We start from the raw sequence: 20,119 nt of genomic DNA, 5'->3' as shown, positions 1-20,119 counted from the left end.
AAGTTTTTAGTCATATTAAGGGTTTGCTTTTATCCTCTCAATTTTCTCACTCATTGTATTAGGTGTAAACACAAGGACAAAGGGGTCATTACACCTCTGCGTCTTTTCTTATTTCATCTGTTGCACCCTACACTGAAGTAATTTACAAGTGATTTTCAAGCTGTCCCCCTTGAACTGAATCTTTTCATACTCAGAGACACTGTGGTAGTCCAACCGCCCTTTCTGCCAGTCAAAGGTTAGCGTGAGTTCAAGAAGGTTGCGTCACAACCAAAAAGACATTCCAGTCACATACACACACAAAAAAAACCCTCCACATTTTGACCGCTGGGCAAACACTCACCCACCCATCACCCCCCAAAATATTCAAAGCCATTTAATCCCTGGAGAAGGAGGCAAAAGAGAGTAGAAAGGAAAGAAAAGCAGCATAAAAGGGCATACTTTAAATTCAGACCTACTGTGCAGTTGAGGCTGGCAGCGTTCCCACATGCTCCTGACACACTCAATCCAAGTACAACTCCCTCCTCCCTCTCAGTTCTCAGCTCCTCCCCCACTGAACCCTCCCCTTCCGCTCACAGCAAAGGCCGCCTGACTTCCTGTCTACCTCTGACCCTCAGTTATCCCCCGCCCTTATCTGGCAGGCCTCCAAACAGACAGGACAATCAGAGCGGATGAACCAGACAGAATGCTTCGTAGAGTGAGCAAGCAAGACAGAAAGTGAAAGACAGAAGAAGAAATGCACACATACAAAGCTCTGCGTGTCACACTGGAGGAGGTTATTAGAGAAAGTGGAAAGTGTGTGAATAAGACAAGCTATCACCATGTGGGCACGGGTTTCTCCAAGTACAAGCATGTGTGTGTGGCACATGTGGGTTGTGGGGTGACAAATGGGGTGACGCATGGTGTCATGTTTCAGTACTGATTATGGCATTGCTTGCCCAGTCTGGATGGCTAGAAGTTACATAAACCCCAGAGAGGTCAGGAAGTACTCAAGCTAGCCTGTCACAGAAACAGCAATCCTTTTTACAAGCATGCACGCATATTCAAAGTTGATGACTGGAAATACAACTCAGAGGAAAAGGCTGGGCAGAGAGGGGAAAGCAGCAATACACCAGCGATATAGAAAGCCAGCGGGGAGGCACCTGCTCAGTATCGCTGCTGGGGGGCCCCCAAATGACTACAGCCACCCAGGCCATCAGTGTCCATCAGTCTCACTTCTCTTTTCTATTCAGCATGAAAGCCGTAGCCTCTAGTGTTATGAAAATTACAAACAGTAGAGTGTAGTAGCATGCCAAAAAAAAATGACAAAGCCATTCATTAACACAACAAAGCTAGCACTCCACACATCCAGGTGCCAAAACAATGACAAATAGGGCCTTATATTTGCCACAACGGAATAAAATGAACTGAAGCTGAAATAACATCACATGGTAAAAACATGACTCCATAAGAAAGAGAGGCTTAATGGCAAAAGTAGTTTTTTCATATTTCTTTTTTTTATAAACTTGCAGCATCAAATTGCCAGTCCCAATCAAATGTGTAAGACCAAACTATGCAATGTAATGTCATATCGGCCTTATGGACTGTCAGTGAGCTGAGTGCCCAGAAATATTTTGGTTTTGAATGGAAATGGGTCCTTAACACCAAAAGGCAATAGATTCAGTATTGAATGTATGAATTTTTGTTTTTCTACCCAAATTTAAGCCAGCACTGCTCTGAGACGTCAGAAGTTAGGTAAGTACAACATTCAACCACTAAAACTATTTTTTCTTTTTGGGAATGCAAGTGAATAACAGTAATTTGGCATCTTAATAAAAAAAATACTGTGCTTTACTTTTTCCTGCTTTTATATAAAACAGTCAATTTTAAAATTCAGGGATAGCAACAATATGTATTAAAAAATTTCATTTTGATAAATAGCATTTTGATAAAAGAGCTTGCACACATACTGGTGGATTAACCACTACAGAAACATAAAAAATTCATATTTAAGGAATTTGCCAATCTTCCCAGAAGTGGATGCCCAAGTCTAAATGTTTTCTCTAGTTTTCTTTCTGATTTTAAATACGCTAGATTTTTTTTTAAATTACTAGGTATTTTTCAGTTTTACTATCTAAAGCACACGAAGTTCACATATTCACATAGTGCTTTTAATACTAACATTACCTATTACACACATTTACTCCTATGTCTGCATCAAATATGCTGCTTGCAGCCTGTATTATATATATTTACCCTCTTAATATTTTTCTAATATCACAGAATCATCATATCTTCCTTTATAAAATTGGCCGCTCTGCTAATATACACCTATAATGTAGAGCTGTCCTTGTTTGTGACTGGTCATATGCTGCCAACTCTACACCTTTCATGTGAACGTGTTTGTAGTTGTATTTGGAAACCTTAGGTTGATTTTTCAAGTTGATAACCACCTTCGTATGACCACATAGCCTAACCGCTGATGTTAAGTGAAATGAAGCCAGATAATGGAAAGATATCCTGGGTAGGCTGAACTTGTTTTGTAGTATAAGCCTTGGCTGACCAACACACACAATGAAGCATTTTCAAGTAAAGGTGGCTATCTAGCTAACAAGCTCTAGCTGAGCTTGCTAGCTAGTTTAGTCGATAGCTGGTTTAAAAACAGGGCTAGACAACATATTGATATTCTTAAAAAAAGAAGAAAGGGAAAAAAAGATAATCATATAACTTAAATATCTAAGGAGATATCAATGTTGAGATTTTAAAATCATCTGTCCTTGACAACTAGAATCTCAAAATTCTGAGGACACAGCTGCCCTGTTTCTTTGTGCAGTGATGAATAAAGTTAGAAGAAAAAAACAAAACAAAAACAAGAGCATGTCCTCGGGGTTGGAAAGGCCACAGTGAATTCAAACCCAGGACCTTCTTGCTGTGAGATGATATGCACCATTGCACCACCTATATAACCAACAATTAATTTTCAGTTTGTAGCTCTAAAGGATTACCAAACCCTTAAGTCTTTCCTGCGAAAAAGCCTAAGTCAATAGTATGACTTGCAAAAAATAAACAAAGTGATATGTGTGTGTATTTAGCAGACTTTTATTTTGCTTTACTGGGTACACTGCCAACATAGACACCAAACATTCAACAGCCTATGACACTGGATAAATGTCATTATTTCAAACATGCCTTTATCAAATCAATTCAAATTTCAGTGGCCAGTGTGACTCTATGGTGGATGAATATAAAATGAGTATTCATTGCAGTCTTCTCTTTGTATTACTTAATACAATTTCCTGACAGCACTAGGGATGTCAGAAGACCGTTGCTTACAACACAATTTAATATCAAAATTCTGAAAACGTGATGGTACTTGTTTTTCTTTGGCATTGTAAGCAGTGTACTGACTGAGGTGGCTACTCTTCTAGAACTGCAGGGGGAGGCACATGGCTACAAGTATTCTAGTCTAGCCTTACCTGTTGAAGAAGGAGGAAGCAAAGGCAAAACTAGAAATGGCACAACATATGAGAAATAGTGACTAGTGTAGCGGTCACAATAGCTCTGTTCTGACTCACTGATGAGAACGGAAGATTCAGCTATAGAAGCACTTTGTGTTTAGAGTAGGGTGGGTTGAGTTGGTGGACCAAGGCATTGATTTAATTGATTCACAAAAGCCAATATCCAAATGATGCTATTGCAGTTTTTGAACAAAGGGACGAAATACTTCCAATTTAGTGAAGACAAGCCTCCAGATTTCCTCAAAGTTTCAATTCACAGTAACGACATCCACAGTATTACCTTTCTAATGTTATCCTGAAATGCTTGTTACTATTTTGTTTAAGACAGCTGAGACTGATATTCTGAAATCAGCTTTACTCCATATACTAAAATATTTCTCAATGGCTAAAATTAAATGCCTATGCTAACATAATATAACTAACATTAGTAGGCCAGAACAGCACAGTAAGGTGGTGGTTAGCACTGCTGCCTCACAGCATAAAGGACCACACAGTTTGCATGTTCTCCCCTGTGCTTGTGTGGGTTTTCTCAGGGTTCCTCCCACAGTCCAAAGACATGCAATTAGTTGGGTTAAGTTAATTGGTAAATCTAAATTGCCCATAGGTCTGACTATGACTGTAAATGGTTCTCTGTTTTTCTGTGTACAACCTAACCAGGGTGTACTCTGCCTCTCGCCCTATGATAGCTGAGATAGGCTCCAGCCACCCGCAAGCAAACAAAGAACTTTGTGTTTAAGTACAACTGAATTTGGCATTGTGAATCATTTAGTTCTATTGGTATTGGTACCAACTACTACATTTCTAGTACTGTAAAATCCCCAGTCATCACTAGCTCTAGTTTCATTATTGTTTTTACTACTGGATCAAGACGCTGAGAATTAGAAATGAACCCTCAGAATTTTCCCACGCCTAAAAAAGTAAATAATAATGTAGTATGATCTAATTGATTATTTACTCAAATTTACACCTTAGTGTAGAGATGAAATGACCAGAAGAAAGGTACTTTTAAGTTAAATAATTACCAAATGACCAAAGAAATGAGAATCATCAGAATCAGCCCACTAGCACTGAATATATGTTGCCAAATTGATTCATGGAAATAAAGCAAGAGTTCTACACATATCTAGTAGTAGCTGAAATACTGCTGTGGTATAACTTTTACATTGTGAGTCTATCACTGTGACAAAATGTGGTACTATTGCTTTTGGAATAGCAGGAACTATTCCAATGTTGTCTTGAGTACATCTGGCAACCGTTTATGTTTGAGGACTGAATTTTGTCAACACTACAGTGCCACAGTCGTGCAAAACCAAGTTCAGAAACTTAACAGGTATGTAGCAAAAACCAAAATGGGTGTGGTTCAACCTTTGCTTATTTAATAATGCAGAAATTGCTACTAGGTAGGGTGTACCCAGCCTCTCACCCTATGACAGCTGGGATGGGCTGCCCTTCCACTAAGCGAAAGAGGATAACAAAAACTATCGCACTGATTTAATGTCAGTATGCTTACAGACATGATATTTGATTTGGTTCCACTGCAAGAAGGTCTCTTGTTTGATTTAAAATTTATTTCAACAGAACATTGAAATTTTCTAAATATTTAATTATGTAAAAGTTCAGAATATTGAAACCTGTGATAAGTCTTAAATCTTAACCCTGGCGAGTCATTACATCTGTAGCTGACCATTACAAACATTGGAAATCCTAATTAGCCACATTCACTGTGGGGGAGTGAAGAGTGGGCCGCTATCCCCTGATGCCTTGCCTGTTCAGCAAACACACTATCAGCAGGCTCTTCACACATCAGTGCACATGAATAGCACAGTCAGCCTGTAAGCATCAACACAGGGCTGGATGTTGACACAGACAGGGAGAGGCTTGTTCATATGGCTGTGGTTCATGGCCCCATTTCAATCAAGGACCTTTGCAGATGAGCAAATGGCCTGTGTGGATGAGCTCTGGTTTAGGCGCAGCACCAGTTTTGTTATCACCTGCTGAATGCTGGGGTATAGATGAGCTACTGAAAACACAAGTTGTGTTTTGGCTCTGGGGCATATATTTGCTTTTAAAAGTGGGGAGACATAATGGACCTGCTGCTAGTAAAAGGTCCCTGTTTACAGAGATTTAAATGAGTCACTCAAACACATACTGTAAAATTGTAGTAATATAAGTGTTTACTACACTAGGGTAAGTGCAGATACAGACAAAGGTGAGGTTGGTACAATACTGCCAAACAACACTTCTGTACGGTTAGTGGTTATGAGATGTTTTGTCAGTAGAGGGCCATGGGAAACACAAGTGCTTTTATGCCTACATATAAAGTGTGCCTTCAAAAAAATAATTTTCATTGTTTTAGTAACAAAAATTCTGAAATCTAACACAAATGTTCTCAAAAGAGAACACAAAAATGTGTTTCTATCTACATATGCACATAAAGTATGCAGAGCATGATGAAAGGTCTGTGGCTTCAGCTGGTGGTCATGTGTCACTCATGGGTGATGGTAGTGCATGGATGCTGCTAAGTTACAAGCCATCTGAGGTCCAGGAACCGCCTGAAGCCTGTTACAGCCAGCTAATGCATTCACCCAACCTCCCCCTCCGCTTCTCTTCTCTCTGTCATGCTCTTCCTCTCTGTCTCTTTCCCTCCCTTTCTTTCCTAAGCTCTCCTTTTTCCATGAGCTGCTGCCCTCTCCATCTCTCAAACCCCCTCCCCCGCTCTGAAGTGCTAACCACTCTCCTTCACCGTGCTCTTTTCCTACCGCTCACTCTCTCACACGTGCACACGCACTCACGCACAGACACACACAGAAACTGTGGCAGCTACCACAACAGCGTGCAACCTCCCCCACACTCCAGCGAGGCAGTGTGCAAGTGCTTCTGGCTTGCCCTGACCCACATCTTGATATAGCCCTAAGTATGCTTACAGCTAAGTCCTGAAGACTCTCCTGCCACTCTTAGCCTAATCAGGCCTGAGCTGCTGTCAGTGCACTGGCCAGACAGACAGGCCAGGTTGGGCTGACCATTATCATTTTCAGATAGCTTTCAGACTGCCCAAGATACACCTTCCCCTTTCCACTGTTGATTGCAGGTTTTCTACTAGGCAAGCACATGTTCTACCTGAGATAGCTAAGCATTATATGAGTGGCCGAATTTTGTGCCATAATATGCAAAGAAGAAAATATTTCTCCATTATTAAAGAAAAAAAATATTTAAAATAGCAACACATCACTGTTTCATTTCATTCAGCTTATTCATTTTCATTCTTGTCATTGACTGTAACTTAGAAATGTAACTTAGAAATGGATGTTAAGTATGAATAACAAATTTCCCACCTGTGGGACTAATAAAGGCCATCTTAGGTGTGTGGTTATATATAAAGATCAGTGCAGTGCCTTTAAAGAAATGCTTTAGGAACAAAAAGGATGAAATGTGTTACCTTGTCTTCACTGTACTCAATGGGTGATGGTTTCCTGTACTCAATTCCCATCTCCTGAGTAGTATCAGTCCAGCCACAGTTAGATTTGTCCTCTTGCTTAAAAGCATGCTCAAGCTGGGGCAGTAGGTCAGGCAGGAGGTCGGGAGGCTCCAGGCCATCCAAGTCTTCATCATGAGCTGCTGATGGTAAAAGGCTGTCTCCCAAAGCTTGGTATCCATTAGTGTTGATAACCCTGCAACTCTGAGGCTGCTCAGAAGGCAGGTGGGTGGTAATGTTGGGGTAGGATCGCATAGATTCACCAAACATCTCAGATGACTTGCAGTTTCCCTGGGTTTCTCCGGAGCAACGTATAGCACGGAAAGGACATTCCTCTGCCTGGCTAATTGGGGTCCTAGTGTGCTGCTGACTCAAATGTGCAGTGGATGAAAACTGGCATGGTGTCCCTGTAAGTTCAGGTATTGTAGAACTGAGTGGTGCAGTGGTGTTGCTGGGCCTAGACACCGAGGCTGAGGACAAAGATTGCTCATTGAGACTGGGTAATTCTGGCTCCCCAGGATAAGTAGGGTACTGAGTCGGCTGATAAGCTCTGGCAGAACTGACAGAGCATGTGGGCAGGGAATGAACCATAGATGATGAATGCATGGGAAAGGACAGGTTAGATTCTTCCAGTCCTGTTCCAGGGAAAGCTTGACATTCCCTGACCAACTGGTAGTTACCTTGCTGTGGCTGTGTTTGCAAGCAAGTTGCAGTCATAGAAGCATTCGGACTTTCCAAATAATGCTTATTTGGAAGAGCTCTTGAGTGGAACTGCTGCTCTCTCACAGTTAGTTGGCGCTGAACCTGCTGCTGAGTGTGGTGAATTTGCTGTTGGCTGCTGGACTGGCCTCCCTGGTGAAACGGGAAATTGTGATGCTGCTGCTGCAGGGACACAGTCTGTGTGTTAATTTGTTGGTGCTGGTTTAACAGCTGTTGCTGATGACTTTGCTGTTGTTGCAGCTGCTGCTGTCGCATTCTGTGCTGCTGCTCCTCTTGCTGATAACAGGGATGGTGCTGTGTTTGATGTCTGCCATGAAGTTGCTGGCTTTGTAGTTGTTGCTGTTGATGACAAAGCTGCTGTTGAGGTAAGGCCTGGTACATGTTCCCATTCTGGTCTTGGTTACCCCACATCGGACTGCCACTGTTACAGAAGAGCCCATTGGATTGAGGAACTTGACTCATGGGAGCATTATGGTATGAGCCATGTTGCTCTGTAATCATGCCCTCACTTATGCCCTGAGAACCAGAAAATGCCTGAGCCACATTGGCCTTAATGTCAATGTAATGACCCATTGACTGGCTGTAACTAGGCATAGCTTGTTGGGTAGAAGCTGGTGGCATCATGTCTTGATGCTTCCCAGGGCCAAGAGGCTCCACTTGGAGTGGTTCAAAGTCAGCAGTAAGATTTAGCTCATCCACAAGTGATGGTGCTGAAGCGAAGCCATCGTCATCCAGCCCTTCCAAACCTCCACCAAAGAGGCTGGGGTCATTAAAGAAGTCCATGGTGGAGGCTGGAGGATGACTGGAACCTCTGGAACACCAATGGATCCAAACTGGTCCCCAAATGCCTCTCTGTAGAGCTACAGCATGCCGACTATATAGTTTTTCTGCCCTAAAATGGAGAGAAAAAATATGAATTATAATACTTATATCAGATGATAAAGTTTCAGCTGGTAATCTATGGCCTACATCAGGTTTCATTTGGTAAAAAAAAGTTACTTATTAGCATAATCAACCTTTAAACACACGCACAAATAATTTCCAGTTAAAAGATGACACAACATCTTATCAAGTATATTTTTGTCCACCATATTGAACTTTGTCATCCATTTCCTCATCAATGATGTATCCTTTGAGAGCAGTAAAACTGCATAACTCTATCAATCTGACATATAAAAGCTCTTATCCAAGTGAAGGCTATGTCATGGTTGTGGAGAAACTTGGTACTGTCAGTTATCTGTCAGCATTGCCTTTCATGTGTGCAGCAAAGCAGCTGGTGCAAACCAACCGCCAGCCACCAGCAGGTGCCTCTTCCTGTACCCCCACCCTTTTCAAATACACTCATACACACAAATGCGCCTCAACCCCCTACCTCCACAACCAATGAAGCTGCCTGCCCTGCTACTGCAGAATGTGTGGGAGGTGCAGACAGCTGATAGAATTTCAACAGCTAAGGACAGAGGCAGAGGAGGCCCTTTAAGCACGCGCATGTGCGTGTTCTGCAACCACAGACCAGCGGAAGATGACAGCAGCCTACCGAGGTCAGTCATTATGCTGACTTAACATGCACACAGGCACACAAATGAACACAGACATTTGTCCCATATTTTTGTCTGGCATCTTCTTCTTTGATTATCACGGCATATATTTAAAATAATAGCCATGCTAGTAAATGGTTTAACATAACACTCTACCAGCATAAAAAAAAAACTATGGTGCTCTCAACTACTGAATGTGTGATTTGTTATCAGAAACACCAGCCTAATATGGATAATGTTATACACAAAAAACAACAACAACAGAGAAATATGCACAAGCTGATAAACTAAAAGATAGAAAGTCTTAAGTTTGATTTTTCTTGTTTAACTGGCAGTTACCCAGCTGCTGCTGCAGTTTTGTGATGGCTATAAGAAAAGCCCACCTAAAAAATCATTTTGACTAAGTGATTCTAACAGCCAACTTCTCTGTATGCAAGTTAAGTTCACCTTAAAGTGAACCAGCATAGGTGGCCTGCTTGGCCCATAGCAACAGAAATATCTACATGAACTCTCAGAATTACCATTGGTTCCCTAGTTTAAGTTTCCATTATTCATATAAACCTTCTTAACTGTTCTAAGGGTTTAAAGCTATCCCAACTGACAAGGGCAATATGTGGGGTACATGGGTAAGCTGCTTGTCAACCCTTGGGTTGACACATAACTAAACAAATAACTATGTTCACATCCGGTTCTAGAGATGCCACTTGACCTAACCAACATGTTCAGGCTGTGACAGCAAACAATGTACCTGGGGAAAATTCACACAAAGATAGAGAGAAAATTTAAATTGTTATGATGAATACAATTGCTGTTCCTACTAGAACTCTACGGAAGACAGAGGACAAGCTAAACAATTCCACTAGCTACATTACGAGTTTCATACTGACTTTATAATGTTACCAACATCAAACCTGAGTAATGTGTAATCTCATATATTAACAAACAATTCATAACATTCTCACCACCTCATACCATTGCTTTGCATTTCGAAAGCAATATTTAAATCTTAAATTAAACATACAGAGAAAGGAAATCTACCTTACTGTACTATCACTACATTTCCTTTTAAGACTCATTGTCATGCACATTACCACTCTCCCCACTAACCACCAGGTCCCTGCAAAAGTCAATTCACACAGGCATGAAGCAATTCCTGTTTTCACATTAGGCTGTTCTTCAAGCTTAAGATTCTCTCCAGTGTTTTCTCTAGTGATCATTATGTTTATTGGGAAATCATTTGACTGCCATGTAATTACATATCAGTTTTAAGTTTCTGTAGATCCCTATCTATATGTAGGTTCCCTATAGCTAAGCCAAGCAACTGCTAACCTTCAAACGCCACCCATCTGGCCCCGAGGCATAGACCAGTCCCCTCTGATGCTTTCCAGCTGTTTCCTTCATAATTGTGACGTTGTGAGCACCATCCAGGCACGTGCAACTCATGCCTAATATCAACATGAACTGTGTTTATAAACTGCTCCTGAATTCTGGGACAGATGTCCGTGTAAAACTAAGAAAATTGAAACTATTAATTTAACTGAAAGTTGAAGCAAACGCTAAGCGCGTATACGAACGCATTTCAGTCCACTTTTAGGAAACTTCCAAGGTTTTTATTGGTAAAGTGGTCCCGTATCTCAGTTGGCGACACGGCGATACATCTGTGGTGTTTTCAAAGCCCTTAAGCGACCATGTTTAAGTAAGACACCGAGCTCACCTTTTGAGTTAATATCATCCTCTTCATCTTCCCTCAGAAATGGCTTCAGCCTCTGCGAGCGCGGTGTTTGATAAGCCGACGAGGCGGCAATGTGTTGCGCTACTTTAAGCGCAACTGCTCGCCGAACGGAAAGAAAATGAACGCACGTGGAACATTTGAGTTTTAGATATAAAACTGTTTGTCGAGGTGCGCACATGCACTCGAACCGTACAACCTAAGGATTCAAAAGGTGTCGTGACGCTGCTCACAGAAGAAGATAGGGAGGAGGAGGGGGGAGGGGGCCGGAGATGGATGGAGAGGTCGTCAATGATTGTGACCGTGATAACAACCAACTAGTTTATCGTCGCCTGACCTGACTTTCGTTTTCATTTCAAATAACCTGTCGAAGTATTGGCACTGTTAACTACATCGGCGTCCACATTCAAGTGCCATGCTGCTTTGAGCCCGGCTGGTCGCTGTCAGTTCAGGACCACCATGACCAAGAAGAACCCACCTAGGACTACTTTGGAGACACGCGCATTTACATGTAGGCGTCAAACTCTGAAAAAGTACGATGATATTTGCTGCTTTCGATGCGAATTCAAAGAAAACAAACAAGTTTTTCGCTCCTGAACACCCTTGCTTCTAGAGGGAAGATACACAGCCAGCTAGGCGGTGTGTCATCAGACAGCTGAGGCGACCCTCATTGACTCACTGTCCGAAATTTGACAGCTACTTGACTGTATGAAACAGAAGCCCACAAGTCCAAACGCGTCTCAGAAAAGTCAACGAAATTAGCGCAGTTTCTTACCTGAAAAGAACCACAAAGCGCAGCTCCAGACGCCAATGAAGACAGAGTGGTATTAGCGAAGTTGTTACTGTGTTGTTAGTTGTACTCCTGCTGGCGACCACGGCACAGCGGCTCTGCTGCTGCTGCTGACGTGACTGTGATAACGCCGCATTTGCATATTAGTAACTCCCTCTGTGATTGGACCGCTGACAATTTGCCAAAATCACTCATTTCCATGTTAAATTAAAAACCGGTTCACCAACTGTGACTACTTTGAGGACGGTGGCGCCAGGGCGTTGCTGATTAAATCATGTAATCGTTTGTAAAGTTGCTGTGTTGACAGAGTGCATAAGATGGCCGCGTCTAAACCGGAGCCAATCCGGAGAGGTTTTATATTCGCACATGTACCCTAGTCTGTCCTCAGTGCGAACGTGACAAGAGCCGGAGATGGTTTCAGCTGTGGGTACATAACGCCATCTGTTGCCAGAGGGAAATACTTCGCTAAAAAAAAAAGTAACTTCAAATTTGAACGTAGTTTTCTTTGATATAATCATTTCTAGTGTAACAGAAATTGCTACTTTGTATCAGTAACTGTATTGAGTAATTACGTTTGAAATACGTTTCTTGTAATTAGGTTTTCATTAGTTCAGAACAAACACACATTTGAATAAATACATAAACAAAACATAGCTTTTAAAAATCCTTTTATTGATTTCAAAGAAAACCAGTCTAAGCAGTCAAGAAGAAATGGTTCCACACGTCAACACATCTGAACTTCTGAAGAGCCAAATGGCATCAATTACAGTTTGTTACAACTTTCCCTCTTACAGCAGCTCAAACAAGTTTGGCCACCATACCTGCTGTGCTCATTTCTTTATGGAATTTCTACTGATTTTAAATCTATTTTCCAACAGTATTTGCAAATACAGCAATCAAGCCAAATCCCTCTGCTTGAAGACTTCAAGTTTGAACTGACACTGGCCTGAATCTAGAGAATATGAAGCAACCCAGTTTATTACCATCATATTTTGCTGTTCAGAGTGTCCTAAATAACTAAACCTTATCAAAATAAAAGGTGTTTGTCTTCCAGACTTCTGTAATTCTAGAGTAACGTCATTTATTTGGGAGTAATTTACAATTATCTACAAAAAAAAAAAAAAAAAAAAAAAAAAGACATTCTCTTACAGAGCACCAATGCAGATGTCTCTTAAACCTCAGCATAGAATCCATTATTTACACATCAAACCTTTAATAACCAATGATATATATATATATATATATATATAAAACATTCAAAATGATTTCAAATCTGGCAAAATACATAAGCTTACTTACTTAGAATCTTATTTAAAACCATATTTGCCAACTCTGCTTTACATAAATATTAGGAGCAAAGTAAGACAACCGTTTACACAGTGGAAATAAAAAATAACTCATTGTCCAATAAGACAAATATAAAGCAAATGTCAACCTAACTTGGTAATAGAGGAGGATGTGACAGGGTTTTTTCACCGACACAGCTGTGATTAAACATTCCGAGTCTTACAAATAAACAGTCCTGAGCCAAATTGAACAAGTGGTATTGATCATGCAATCCACTGTACTTACAATAAGAATGAAAATAATTTCGCTCACATCTTCCACAGCCTTTTGCAGCTGTATGTCATAACGTAACTAAATATGTGAATGGATAAGAAAACCAAAATGAGAATGCACTTTGATTGCATCTTACCCTAAAGGATGTTGACACATCCATTTGTCATTGTTGATTTAAATATGATACAAACTTGGTTTCCTTTTTCTAAAACTCTTTGAGGAGAGGCCTACAAAAGCTTTTAAAGCCAAGCAATAAATGTGAAGAGCTGATATAAAGTTGCCAACTACCAAGGTTCCACTTTCACACAGATGGCTGATGCAAGCCTGTGGCATGGAATCTGATGCTTCTGACTCCCTCTAGTGGCCACTATCTTGACATTGCAGGTTCAGCTCTGGGGAGGATTGTCTTCTTTGCTGAAGGGCTGTGTCGAGCCAGGCTTTACCCAAGACAACCCCGATGCCTGAGATACCTTGTGGTGATCCTCAGGTCGTCTCTAGGGCAACAATAACAAATTAAAAGCTGCATAACAAGAATCACCTGAGAAAACATACAGATTAAACTCTCTCCTGCTTTGAAAGTGCAAAGTTTTAATTTAGCAAAACTTACCTTGTATGTGAACATCCTCTCTTTTGCTTCTTCATGTACAGCTGGGTTCCATGGGGAAAAACTGAAACCAATGGATCAAAGTGGAGAATTGAACACAAGATAATTTTTTTCCCCCCTTTAGAGTTTCAACAAACACACACACTTTTTTCCTTATTGTGGTCAGCACTAGAATGTGAAATGGACAGTTGACGAACCTTATTGCGTAGGGATCATCGATCTTCGGCTGATCAAAAAGATGACTGTTGCATAGTTTCACACTATCTACCACTTTGCTTTTGAACAACTGCACATCTTTCTCATAGCTGGAAAAAAAAAAAAAAGGGAAAAAAAGCCAATGTCAAACTTATTTAGCCAGAAACATCACTTTGCACCGAGCGCTAAAAGACCAGTTTCTTAGTCGAGATTTTAACTATGTTTTTCTATAAATGACTAACAAGATTTTTTTTAACATTTTCAGAAGAAAAATAAAATATACACACACAACAAGTTCCATTAAGGAAAAAAAAAAGAAAAAAAAAAGGCAAAAACCAAGAATGTTAAACTCACAGTACAGCAGCCTCTGGGTTGAGTGGGTCTGTGGTGTTAATCTTGTAAAAAACTGTACGTGCATACATCAGGACTTGCCAGATGTGGTTGTGATTCCGTCTACACACACACACACACACACACACACACACACAGGTGGATGAAGTCAGTAAATGTTTGATTTATTTTAAATTCAGTTACATATCGTTTATAGAGAGCCAAAAAATAAAAAATTACTGTCGCCCCAAGGTGCTTCATATTGCAGCGTAAAGCCCATATAATATTACTTTATGAATTAGTTGGTGTCACCAAGATGATTCCGGTGCAGCAGAGAGAAATACTAAGTTTGTTGAAGAAAACTTGCTAGCAAGCAGGTAATTTGTAAGTTAACTCTGCTTCAGGAACAGATGAGTTTTCCTCATCCAAGAGTTAACAAACAGAGCTATTAGATACACCTGCATCATGGAAGAGTGCCAAGATGTCTTTAAATGCAAAATTTGTACTACAGTCCATGCCATTGTCAGTCCTTGCTGAATAGCATAATAAACTTGTTTTTACTGCCTTGTGCGTAGTTCAGTTTTTGATCACGTCCAGAAGCACAGCTAGTCATGGCATACAGTTTTTGGATTTGTGTTACTTTTCAGAATCATGTTTCCTGGTGCATCTCTCTCTCTCTCTCATATTTTACACCTGTTCAACTGTATGTTACAGCAAATATCTCAGACAATCACATGACAGTAAATCAGTCAGGTATGTAAACCTGGTGACATGCTGAATTTCAAACCAAACATAAGAATGGGAAGGAAAAGTGATTTAAATGACTTTGAATGACTGGGTGGTAGCATGGGTGTGGGCACCAGACAAACTAGTCTGAGTATTTAAGAAAATGCTGATCTACTGGGTTTAAAACACGGTCTGAAAATAGAAAATATCAGCAAGTGGCAGTTCTCTGGCTGAAAATGCCTTGTAGGCACCAGAAGCCAGAGGCGGCCAGTTTCCTTCCAGATGATAGAAAAGTAACAGTTACCCAAATAAGCACTTGTTACAACCAAGGTATGCAAAAGAGCACCTCTGTTGAACCTTGAAGCCTATGGGCTACAGCAGCAGCCCACACTGAGCTTGGTGATTCATTTAGTTGCTCAAGTTTTTCCAACCCCCGCCCCCAATTTCTTCTACTGCAAAATATAATTTGAGAAAACTAAGAAAGCAAAGTACATAAGCAGAAAAATGGTAAACCTACCTCCATTTGGTAAAAGCTCTTCTGACATCAAGCTCTCCAGACACAGGGTCAACAAGTGGATGGAAGACTGGTATGTCAAATACTAATTTCTGAAACAAATTGTTTGCACCATTTTTTTGAACCATATTTTATGACAGTTTATGTATACATCATTTATGCTGCTACTTCTTATTTATAATGACATACATCTTGCATTTTCCAATGTTTACTCTTTTTAGCTAAATCATACAATCTCACTTTTTGGTAAGGGGGCAAAATATCAAACAAGAACATTTTTAATACTTACAGGACACTCCCCATCTGGATAATTGTCTGGAATATACACAGTGAACTTGAAGACACCATCCTGGTACAAGCCATGTCTGATGAATATGACACCAAACCACACTAGACAGTGAGAGATGCCATTTTAGAATCACTTATCACTTTTTTTTCCTTTCCCCTGATATATAAAAAGTGACTAATTGCATGAACTTTTAAAAGTGGAATCCTTACTTAGTGCAGACTTGTGGGATGGCTGGACATAAATTCCAGGGAGCTTCTGCTTTATCACTAATGTGCTGCAGGTCACAAGAAAAATCAGAAGAAGGAAAACCAAATAAAAACAATTTAAGTGATACTGTGAAACTAGTTTAATACAAAATGTATACAGTGGGTATTTTAAAAACAAGGACTACCAGCATATTGGAGCATGCCAAGAAATTAACAACAAACTGAAATTTAAATTCTGACACTGGACCAATACGTACAACTCAGCCAGCAGAGAGTACTCCAAGTAAAAAGGGCCGTAAGAGGCGTGCGTGCCATTGGCAGACTGCATTGGAGTACCCAGTGGTGAAGGCTTGGTAATAGGGGCTGCATTCTTAGGAATCGGCGGAAGCTGCTTTCTGCCAAAGGGCATCCGGGCTGGACTGGCCCTCTGCTCCCCATGCCCGCTTTGTTCCTCGTTGTCAGATCTCTGCTGTTCAGGATTGAAAACATGACAGGGATCTCAACACATGAAACATTAAAGCCCATGCTATGTGGGAGGGGGGGAAAAAAAAAAAAAAAAAATAAAAAAAAATCAGAAGGAAACCCCTGAGTCGAATTTAAATAGTGTATATAAATGCTCAAGCGGTAGACCTAAGGAGTAATCCAGTGGCACAAGGTAGTGACCATGTGCTGTGAGTGACCTCTCAGGTTACACTGCCCATCTGGTTTGCAGCTCGTCAGGGAGCCATGTCTAGACAAGAGCAAGTGTTTTCATGCCAAGCTGTAACTCCATCTTACTGATGACGCAAGGATGATACGAGGAGTTGCGGTAAAGTGTCACAGTGCACTCTGAACACAAAACAGAAGAATGCTGTTTTGAATGGCAGGATACATCAGGAAGCCATAACAAACAGTGATGTTAATCAGCACAAATATGGCAGGAATGCTTGCAATAAATATTGCTAATACACCAGATTTAGGCTGCGTAATCACTAAAAAACAAGCAAAAAAAAACTTGCCTGTAGAATGTGTTAAAATGTACCTTCAATGAGACAAACAAGGTCACTCACACTGTTTTCGTCCATCCTAAATCCCCTCCCCACCAGTGGTGGAACGGGATTTAGGTGGGTGCTAGTGGAAATTTAGTCAAGCAGTAGCAAACTTCACCAAACACCACAACACAGAAAGAGTGGAGACTTTGTTATAATGTAGCTTTAAATCATATGGTTATAGTTAAACTTCACACAATATAAGCATATTTCCCCCCAAATAAGTGGAAAAACCACACCCTTAGGTCGAGTATGAAAGTTTTCCAGTTTAACAAGATTTGTTAACAAGATTAAAAATATGAATCCAAGTGGGAACAGGTGCGGGAATCAAGGCTGAGAAAAGACAAAGCTATACATTTTCTCAGTTTGATTTTTGTCCCCTGAATGTTAAATTTTTAGGACTATCGAAATCAAGATTTGGCAGACAAGTACAGATTTTGTTTTTTTGTTTTTGTTAAACTAAATATTTTGTTTCTTTGGAGAAAACCTAAACCTTTAACTCAGTCTCATGCAAATTGACAAAAGTTATCTCAAATATTTTAAATCTTAGGAAGTGCAATCTCATATTCTTGTAGGATCAGCAGAAATACAACCTTTGTAACCCATAGTAAGCTCTACAATGCTCCAGGTTTAATAGGCAGTCAAAACATTTTATATGTTAAGATTTTAAGAATAAAGGTGATTAACGTTGCCGTGTCATATGAAGGTAAAAAAAAAAAAAAAAAAAAAAAAAAAAAACACTTACTGCACTGTTAAGACATCAAAAATCGCTCTGCTTTGCAAAGCTCATGACTTTCATTTCCACAGGCTTGTACATATCTGAAAGGCACCTAAGGCGAGCTTCTGGACACTAAAGTGTTGTATCAATATCAAGTTTGCCATTTTTTCCACAAAAAAATACCGAATGGGAATGGCAATGATTGCAGCTTTAAAAACAAACAAACAAACAAACAAACAAACAAAAAACTCCACAACGTTTACCTTACGACTTGTATTGGCAGACATGCTCCAGAAGGGGTTTAAGTTCATCACTCATTCAGAGGTTCAGACTGATGTCCCTCTTTTTATGAAGGTCCCACGACAAGTAGTCTCCGGGCCATTCGCTGCTGTGGTGGAAACAGTTGAGGTCAAACCAAAACACACACAACCTAAACACGTATCTCAAAAAAACAAAACAAAAAAACAACACAACAATAATAATAATCAAGCATCCCATGCAAATTTAGCTAGCATAGCTACTTGCAACCACAAAGTTAACACTAGGACGGGTTGGTTCGGCTAGCTTAGCTTCGTGCTAACCTAGCTGTTTCATTGAAGACGTTTTAAAACGTGTGTGTCTAACGTTGTTTGTCAGAGCCGTAACAAATTTGAAACTAATGTTCTGATTTTAATCAAATGTATTGTTAAAGTCTCGTCATTTCTGGTACAAGCATGAGCTATCGTGTCATTCACCACAATCTGAGAATACAGTGCTACGTTAGCAAATGTTATGGACCAGGGTGAGGCAGCTGAACGTAACATATTTCTAGTTGACAGCTGGAATTTTGGCAATATAAGCTTTCAAAGCATACGGTGAGTTACGATTTTACCAGACTTACACCGTCTCATTTGTTTTACTTGACTTACCTAACATCAGCTTTAGGTTTAAGGTTACATTTGACGCTGCTAACAAAACCAGTCTTTTTAACTGTGGATCTTGCACTTAAGAGACCTTATTAATTAAACTCACCGTATTTGCTTGAACTGTATAAACGTCCCTTTAAATATTAATAAATGTTAAGGCATGGCCCACCTTAATTTTCGAAGGAAAGTGCACAGCTGCTCACCATTCCTTTGGTTACCATTCCAGCTAGCTGGCTAACGTAGGTAGGTTAGCTAAATAATTTGACAAACATACAGAAACCGGAGATCAATCTAACAAATGAAGGGCGTTTTTGCTGCTGTACAACGCGTCCTTATTGGTTCATAAGGAAACACATCTCAGCAGGTGATTTGCTGGTGACTTCGTCACGTGATAGACAACGTGCCCTTTAACACAAAGCCCTCGAATTCAAGGGGGCTTGGGTGTTTGAAATAATAATAATAAAAAATAAATCGACAAATAAATCTATTTAATAAATCTAAAAAAAATATAGAGAATAATGAGATCCGGAAAACCCCAAAAGAGAGCAATTCCACCAGCACAAATATTACAGTCTTCTATTTATGTTGACTTGAACTGGAAAAAGACATGATGAATTTCAGACAAATACTGCAATGTGAAGAAAATGAAATAAGTTTAATTTAAACATTTGCGAATAATACATCTTAAAAACCACTGTCTATAATGTGGATGATTAATTTAATTTCTGTACTCTAAGTAAAAAAAATAATATATATATATATATATATATATATATATATATATATGTATATTCAGGATTGCAAAACGTTTCATTTAGAAAAGGCATGTAAAGCAGGCATCTTTTTTATAATAGAGACATTGTAATTTATTTTGTGAATAACTCAGTGGATGAAAACATTTGTTTTCCAACCCGTCTTCTCATCATTTTTGGTAAGCGTTGTATAAATAAGGTGAAATGGACCAATTGCAAGCCAAACTCTGTTATATTTTCAACTGACATCAACCAGTTTTCTCATTCAGTTGAAAAATAAGAAGCAGCAAATAGCCTAACATTATCTAATACATATACAATTACTGACTAATGTCAACCTCTATCACCCGTTTCAATTTATCTTTCTTCTTCATCTCTCAGCATTATGTTTTACGTATTCCGCCCACATTTTACCTTTTTACTGTAAGTCTGTTCACATACTGTTAATATTATTGTTATGTGAGAAAAAGTAGATGCTGATGGAATCAGGACTTGTTATTAGACATTAAACACTTTTTGAATCATATACAGTGGAAACAGTAAAGCAGT

The 20,119-nt window shown here is 39.8% G+C and overlaps 2 protein-coding genes across 16 annotated transcripts in view; both read right to left on the bottom strand.

Annotated features, from left to right (window-relative positions):
• The window catches only part of chd9 (chromodomain helicase DNA binding protein 9), a 70,018-nt gene extending 58,140 nt beyond the window's left edge, over positions 1–11,878 (bottom strand). Inside the window, exons 1-2 of one of the 6 annotated variants that reach the window (XM_025907578.1) lie at positions 11,729–11,878; positions 6,931–8,578 (exon numbers count right to left, since the gene is read on the bottom strand). In XM_025907578.1, the coding sequence (XP_025763363.1) occupies positions 6,931–8,469 (1,539 nt within the window). In that variant the 5' untranslated portion in view covers positions 8,470–8,578; positions 11,729–11,878. Of the gene's footprint in view, positions 1–438; positions 610–6,930; positions 8,579–10,938; positions 11,117–11,728 lie in introns of those variants that run through there. The other 5 variants (XM_005447653.4, XM_025907576.1, XM_025907584.1 and 2 more) reach the window with 5 other exon arrangements.
• A 516-nt stretch (positions 11,879–12,394) lies between these two features.
• aktip (akt interacting protein) lies at positions 12,395–19,142 on the bottom strand. 10 transcript variants are annotated; one of them, XM_005447645.4, is made up of 10 exons: positions 18,988–19,142; positions 18,177–18,301; positions 16,425–16,636; positions 16,171–16,235; positions 15,962–16,062; positions 15,676–15,764; positions 14,457–14,555; positions 14,105–14,212; positions 13,911–13,971; positions 12,395–13,797 (listed from the first exon to the last, which is right to left on the bottom strand). In XM_005447645.4, exons 2-10 carry the CDS (start codon positions 18,222–18,224, stop codon positions 13,690–13,692), a joined length of 891 nt encoding a protein of 296 aa, XP_005447702.1. In that variant the 5' UTR covers positions 18,225–18,301; positions 18,988–19,142; the 3' UTR covers positions 12,395–13,689. The 10 variants fall into 10 exon arrangements, with proteins under 10 accessions (XP_005447702.1, XP_025763348.1, XP_025763357.1 ...); XM_025907563.1 differs by having other exon boundaries at positions 16,425–16,633; XM_025907572.1 differs by having other exon boundaries at positions 16,425–16,633; positions 18,177–18,298; positions 18,988–19,134.
• Positions 19,143–20,119: the final 977 nt, after the last annotated feature.

Source organism: Oreochromis niloticus, linkage group LG1 (genome assembly GCF_001858045.2).
Source record: "Oreochromis niloticus isolate F11D_XX linkage group LG1, O_niloticus_UMD_NMBU, whole genome shotgun sequence".
NCBI lineage: Eukaryota > Metazoa > Chordata > Actinopteri > Cichliformes > Cichlidae > Oreochromis > Oreochromis niloticus.
This window is presented reverse-complemented; position numbering and strand designations above follow the sequence as displayed.

Excerpts from the sequence above, each read along its gene's own strand:
- aktip (XM_005447645.4), bottom strand. The coding sequence starts at position 18,224 with ATGAACTTAAACCCCTTCTGGAGCATGTCTGCCAATACAAGTCGTAAG. Across the intron at positions 15,765-15,961 it reads ATCCAGATGGGGAGTGTCCT|AAATTAGTATTTGACATACC; the intron begins GTAAGTATTAAA and ends AATTTGTTTCAG. Across the intron at positions 13,798-13,910 it reads AGAGGATGTTCACATACAAG|AGACGACCTGAGGATCACCA; the intron begins GTAAGTTTTGCT and ends TTGTTGCCCTAG.